Source organism: Gastrolobium bilobum, unplaced genomic scaffold, assembly GCF_033153095.1.
Source record: "Gastrolobium bilobum isolate Gb01-03AN ecotype WA unplaced genomic scaffold, APGP_CSIRO_Gbil_v1 utg5409, whole genome shotgun sequence".
NCBI classification, from domain to species: domain Eukaryota; kingdom Viridiplantae; phylum Streptophyta; class Magnoliopsida; order Fabales; family Fabaceae; genus Gastrolobium; species Gastrolobium bilobum.
Window position 1 is genome coordinate 198,956 of NW_026897097.1, and position 7,115 is coordinate 206,070.

The window sequence follows — 7,115 nt, forward strand, 5'->3', positions numbered from 1 at the left end:
TCCCTCCTGTAGCCCCTAATTTTGAATTGAAACCCATCATGTTCCACATGATAAGGGAGGCTGGAGTCTTTCATGGACTCCCTGCAGAAGATCCTTACACACACCTCACAAACTTTCAAGATATTTGTGATAATTTCAAAACTGAGGGTGTGACAGAGGAAAGTATGAGAATGAGGCTGTTTCCTCACTCCCTAGGCTCAAAAGCAAAAATATGGATGAAAACTCTCACCCCTGTATCCATACACTCTTGGGAGGAACTTTCTAACAAGTTCATAGAACGGTTTCTCCCTATGTCTCGACAAGCTGATGTTAGGGCAGAACTCTCTAACTTTAGAATGTTTCATGGAGAAATTCTTTATGAAGCTTGGGAGAGATACAAGGACATCATCAGAAAATGTCCAAACCATGGGGTAGAAAGTTGGGGAGTTTTACAGTCTTTCTATAAAGGCATCGATCATACTTCTCAATCACATTTAGACTTTGCTGCAGGAGGATATTTTTTCACAGGTACCCTCGAATCTAGGTATGAGATCATAGAAGGCACTGTAGAAAGATGTCTCCAATGGCCACTGGAATGGATGAGCCCAGTAAGGAAGCCAGGCATGCTCGAATTAGACAAACAAACTGCCATGGAGTCCCAATTGGCCACATTGATGAATGAGGTGAAGAACCTGAAAGCTGATCAAGAACAACCAAGGATGGAAGTCTTACAACTCACAGCAACTGAGAGTCAACCATGCTTAGCCTGTGGTGACCTTCATGATTCAACAGACTGTCCAACTACTGCCTTGGTATGTTATGCAGAAAACTTCGGGAACAAAAACTTCACCCAGGCCAGAGACAATCAGAATGCAGGCAACAACAACAATCAAAACCCTGGAGGAACCATAGTGAAGGATTAGAACCATAATCCACAATGGAAACCACCTATGAACAAAAGACCATACAACAATCAGCAGCAGCCATATCAACAAGGCAGAAGCAGTGGGAACGGAGCATATGAGCCACAGAGGAGAACCAATTATGCTCCATTCTAAAGAGATGACCAACATATCAACACCCTGGAAAGCTATGTCAAAGACTTTGTCACCAGTAACGATGCTGTGGTTAGAAACATTGAGTCCCACCTGGGACAGATAGCTGCTAGCCTTAACACCAGAACACCAGGACATTTACCAGGGGATACTGAAGTTCCCTCAATAACCTCCCCAGAAACCTGAGAGGTTAGTAACATGTCTAGCTAAGGACATTAAACTAAGCGCTGACTGGGAGGCAACCCAGTGGATACCTTTGCCCGCTAACAAAGAGAAAAGTTTTGGGGTGGTTAAACTTAACCACACAGCTCCAAAATGGAGGGAACGTCTGATGTTCAACTCCAAATCCAACTGAAATACGTTCCGTTCCAGGAACGTAGTTTTGGGGGTGGTTCAATAACCACACATTCCCATATTACCTATCCTAAAAATATATATATATATATATATAATATATATAATTGTGATTATTTAATTTTACTTGCACACACCTTCATTTGCAATTTTTAACTAATTAGTATCTCTTTATCATGCAATTTCTGTTTCGAGTTATTTTATTAAGTAGGCTTGCATTTTATTTAATAGGAATTAGTTTATTTCTGCTATAGTATAGGTAAAAGACAAAGGGAACGTTCCCTGGCTTAGGAGATATGAGTGACAAGGATGCCTGTCCATTCTGAGTCACTCACATATACGCAGCCGTTATCAAATCTGCACTCATTGCAAATTTTGAAAACGTGCTCTGAAAAAGCAACTGTCTCCTCAGCCATTATGAAACTACTGCTACCCTATTCCCCTCTCTCCCACGTTTCTAACCTAAAACCGTTCCATCTCCTTACCACCATCAGAAGCAGTTGAATAACACTCTCCCTGAAAAGGTCCCCATTCCACCACCTCCTCAACTCCCTCTCTTTAACCTCCACGTCCTGGAAAACTCATCATTTTCCTTCCTCTGCATGCTTATTTAAACTCATCCCATGTACTCTTCAATCTTTACCATTCTCTGCTAATCTTAGAAACTCTTGTTCTTATTCTTATTCCCCTTTGCATTATTGTGCCCTACCCTTCTTTCTATTAGACCATGACTAAGCTCTTAGTAATAGTTACTCCTACGGCCAGCCATGACCAAGAACCCGAAATCACTGAGGAGGTTGTTCATCTCTATCCAGAGAGGAACATCTCTGATAGCGACACGGCAAGTGCACCGATCGTGAAAGTAAAAAAGTGTACCGGAGTACGAGATCGTTCCCACGAGGATCAGAATTTCAAGCACTAGTTAACTAATTGCGTTTTTGTTGGACAATCAAAGGTTTGGTTTGGGAGAATGGTGAATTTATATGAAAAGAATTGTTGTTCAAGACTTAAAATTAAAAACAAGTAAATGCATGCAATATGAAAATTCAGAATTAAAAGAATGAATGAGATGAAGTTTGATTAAGATTTAAAAAGAGAAGTTAAGGTTTCGACTTCCCCCAATATCCTCAATATGTTATAAATTAAATAGCCAAGAATCTGTTTCTTAATATATTGCAAATCAATTCTATCTAAGTTAATTTAGGGCTCAATTCCTTGTTACCCCAAATCTATGTAATCTTGAAAGAAGTCTAGTTCCCCGATTATTCCCCAAGAAAACATTCATTAAGATCAAGAATTACAAGATTGCATAATAACCTTATGTCTATTCCTATTCCTATTCCTAGATCACAAGGATTATGATAAATTATCAAGTCAAGGTTCATGCACCAACATCCCTATTGTCATACAATTCCCTAAAATCATTCTATAAGGAACAAACTCATAGAAAGCATTAAAAACAGATAATTTATTCAATTATAAAAAGAACAAGATTCAGAGACAATTTAATTCATAAACATAAAGATTCAATTGGGTTCCATCTACCCTTAACTACATAAAAAAACTACTCTAGCATACTGAATTAAAAAGAAATATTAAAGAAAAGAGAACCCCAAGCCTCCATTGGTCTGATGTTGACTTGGTTCCTCAATGTTCCACCGCTCCGCAACAGGATTCCTCCTTCAGTTTTGGTGTAATGCTCTGGAATTGTGTTTTGGTTGTGCTCCCAAGCTCCTTATTTATAACCACAGGAGTTGTATCCATCATCTAATCTTCCAATGAATCCATACAATATTTGTATTTGATTTCATCTTTGTTTCCTTTTTCATGTAAAATCTTGGAGATTTGGTTGATGAATTAGAGTTTTAAATCTTCGTTGTATCTTGCTTCAATTTTCTCAGGAATCATCTAGAAGTTTCCTTTTTAGTTCGATATCCTATCTGAACAAATCTTCTTTAAATCTCAGCAAATCTTTGTTAAATCTCGCTGTCTGAATCCCACTTGGGCGCTCAAGCGTGTTGTTGGGTGCTTGAGCGCCCTGAATTGCCTAAATTTGATGTTGCTGTCAGGATTTGGGCGCTCAAGCGTGCTAATGAGCGCTGGAGCGTGCTCCTCGAGATGAAATTATGTCTTCTTGGGCACTTGAGCGTGATGTTGGGCGCTTGAGCGTGCTATTTTGGACCTTGAATTGTAATATTTGAGCTTTCTTTGATCCATATTGATCCTTTACTTCTCTGTCATGATTTCTTTAGCACTTTTAGCACCAATTCTTGTGGTTTTTCCTTCAAAATGCAAATATTATCAAGACGTCAGCTCAATTTCCTATCTTATGACTTAAATGCCTATAAACCTTGAATTCCATGCAATCTATGAAGTATTTCTCATATAATTTAGCCTAAAAACATGGTAAACCAAAGGTTTATCAACCATTCCCAAATTTGAATATTGATGTCCTCAACAATCAATTAGAATAAAACTAAGGGAATATGGAGTTGGAATTCTTAATTGCGTGGAATTTGACAGAAATGATTTAATGAGAGACATGATTACAGAGCATGCAGACTTTAAAAATTAACGCATCAATCAACAAGATTCATAATTCATTAGTAAAAATATGTAACAAACTCTCTTAAGATCAAGAATAAGAGAATATTTACTGAAACATTTCCTCACTAGGATTTCAATTCACTCACCCTCAACTGTTTAGAGGGTTGGCTTACTTTCTCGAGAAGACTCCTCATTGTGTTCTTCTTCACCTTTCTTTTCACCAATGTAGTAGACTTGATCTTCCGGTTGAGCTATAGATGAGGGGACTTCTTTGTCAAAGAACTTGAAAGTTACTTGCTCTCCGTCTACCCGTAATATCAGCTCGCCTTTTAGCACATCAATCAGTGCTCCTGAAGTTGCCAAGAAGGGTCTTCCAAAAATTATAGGAATTGTGGCATCTTCTTCAATGTCAAGGATGAAAAAATCGACATGAATGATGAATTTGTCTACCTTAACCAATATGTCCTCGATGATACCATAAGCTTGCTTTGAAGAGCGGTCAGCCAGTTGCACTATCGTCTTTGTGGGATTCACTTCGGTTATCCCCAGCTTCTTCATCATGGAGAGTGGCATGACATTGATGCTAGCTCCAAGATCACAAAAAACATTGTCTACTTCCATCTTGCCTAAAGTGCATGGAATGCTGAAGCTCCCTGGATCCTTGACTTTGGTAGGTAACTTCTTTTCACTGATAGCATTACATTCCTCCGTCAGATTTACTGTCTCACATTCCCGCAACTTACATTTCCTTGATAATAGATCTTTCATGAATTTTACATAGTTGGGCATGTTCTCTAAAGCTTCGACAAAAGGAATGTTGATATGCAATTTTCTGAATATGTCTAGAAACTTTGAATATTGCTGCTTCTGAATGTCTTTATTTAATCTCTGAGGATAAGGGATTCGAGCATATGGAGAGAGATCTAATGGCTTATTCTGTCTTTCTAAAGCTTTCTTCTTCTCCCACTTGAATAGTTTCTTTTCAGCTTTTTCAGGATTGCTTTTGTCAACTTCAATTGTATCCTTTGCCTTTTCTTCCTTCTCTTCTTCATCTGATGCTTCTCCATCCTTCTTTTTTTTTTTCGGGCTGTTCCTCTATAGCTGAATTATTGTCCCACTCCTAGTGGTGATAGCATTGCAATGCTCCCTTGGATTGACAATTGTGTTGCTTGGCAAAGCACCCTGAGTCCTTTCAGTGAACTGTCTTGACAGCTGACCAATTTGAGTCTCCAAGTTCCGGATCGAAGCTTCTTGATTCCGAAATGAGGCTCTTGTCTCCTCTCTGAAGGAATTTGAATTTTGAATGTAGTTCGAGGTGGTCTTGGACAGATGTGCAAATGCTTTTTCCCACTCTGATTGTGGAGGTTGCTGCTGTTGTTGCAATGGCACAGGAGGATTCAGCTGGTAGTTTGACTTGTAACTCAACCCTGGATGTTGATTCTGATTCTTCTGATCATACCAGAGTCCATTGACCTCTGCTAGTGACTTTTCTGCTGCTCTTATGTATTCACAATCCTCAGTTGCATGAGCCTCCTGACAAATATCACATTTAATGTTAGCATTAGAAACAGAAGAAACTTGAGAAATATTAAATTTCTTATTAAGAGCATCTAATTGTTCTTGTTGTTTCTTGTGCATTTGTAGCATTTGTTCATTCTGGGCTAAGAGTGCATCATAGCCTTCAAGCTTCATAATTCCTGATCTTCTTGGTGCAACTGGAGCAGAGGCATTGTCAAATTCTTGAGATGCTAATAATTCCAACAATTCAAGTGCTTCTTCTGGAGTTTTTGTTTTCAATGAGCCTCCGGAAGCAGCATTTACCAATGTTCTTGTGTTGGATGTCATTCCTTGGAAAAAGATCCTTGCTTTCTCCCATGCTTCAATTCCATGTTGAGGACACTTCCTGAGTAATCCTTTGAGTCATTCCCAAGCCTCGTACAGAGATTCGCTTTCTTTTTGTTCAAAAGCATTGATCTCCGCTTTGAGCCTTGCCATCTTTGAAGCTGAGAAAAATCTGGCCAAGAATTTTCTTGCTAAGTCATCCCAACTGGTTATGCTTCCTTCAGGTTGAGACTGCAGCCAATCTCTTGCTTCATCCTTTAGTGAGCATGGAAATAGTCTGAGCAGGATAGCATCACGAGGAACTCCATTCACTTTTAATGTATCACAGTAAAGTAGGAAATCATCAAGATGACTATAAGGGTTCTCTGAGCTTCCTCCAGAGAACTGATCTTTTTGAATCAGTTGCAGCAGTGCCGGCTTCAGTTCAAAGTTGTTAGCCTCTATGTTTGGTCTACAAATGCTTGCCGTCTGTGGAGCTCGATCTGGGGTCATGTAATCCCCCAACGTCCTTCGAATGAAATGATTATTTTCTGCCATTGGTTCCTCCTTAGGTTCCTCTTTTGGTTCCGTCGAAGTTGATACATTTGTTTCCTTCGCTTTCTTTGCTTTTGCGTCTTTGCTAAGTTTTCTTTCTGTCTTTTCTATCTCAGGATCAAACTGCAAGGTTCGCGGGTTAAGAGTACCTCGCATAAACTAAGATTGAAAAGATGTGCAGAAAAATAGAAAAAAGGCAAAAAAGAAAAACAGAAAAAATAAAAAATAAAAAAACAAAGAATGCACAAAAATAAATATGCAGAAAATTGATGCAGAATTTTAATGCAGAAAAATATTTTTGAAGAATGTATAAAGTGCAGAAAAATAAAAGTCCAATCTAAAATTTAATTAGTTACTTCTAATGTTGAAGAATCCCATCCCCTGCAACGGCGCCAAAAACTTGATAACGACACGACAAGTGCACCGATCGTGAAAGTAATAAAGTGTACCGGAGTACGAGAACGTTCCCACGAGGATCATAATTTCAAGCACTATTTCACTAATTGCGTTTTAGTTAGACAATCAAAGGTTTGGTTTGAGAGAATGGTGAATTTAGATGAAGAGAATTGTTGTTCAAGACTTAAAATTAAAAACAAGTAAAGGCATGCAATATGAAAATTCAGAATTAAAAGAATGAATGAGATGATGTTTGATTAAGATTTAAAAAGCGTAGTTAAGGTTTCGACTTCCCCCAATATCCTCAATACGTTATAAATTAAATAGCCAAGAATCCGTTTCTTAATATATTGCAAATCAATTCTATCTAAGTTAATTTAGGGCTCAATTCCTTGTTACCCAAAATCT

The 7,115-nt window shown here is 38.4% G+C and overlaps 1 protein-coding gene and 2 non-coding genes across 3 annotated transcripts; 1 reads left to right on the top strand and 2 right to left on the bottom strand.

Moving 5' to 3' along the window:
- Positions 1-305: 305 nt before the first annotated feature.
- Positions 306-412, bottom strand: LOC133304122 (small nucleolar RNA R71). Its single transcript, XR_009750571.1, has one exon. It is a non-coding gene; the product is annotated as a small nucleolar RNA R71 (small nucleolar RNA).
- Positions 413-5,030: 4,618 nt separating this feature from the next.
- LOC133304108 (uncharacterized) lies at positions 5,031-6,314 on the bottom strand. The gene is made up of 3 exons (XM_061504082.1): positions 5,984-6,314; positions 5,607-5,848; positions 5,031-5,468 (listed from the first exon to the last, which is right to left on the bottom strand). Exons 1-3 carry the CDS (start codon positions 6,312-6,314, stop codon positions 5,031-5,033), a joined length of 1,011 nt encoding a protein of 336 aa, XP_061360066.1.
- Positions 5,818-5,924, top strand: LOC133304120 (small nucleolar RNA R71). The gene has a single exon (XR_009750569.1). It is a non-coding gene; the product is annotated as a small nucleolar RNA R71 (small nucleolar RNA).
- Positions 6,315-7,115: the final 801 nt, after the last annotated feature.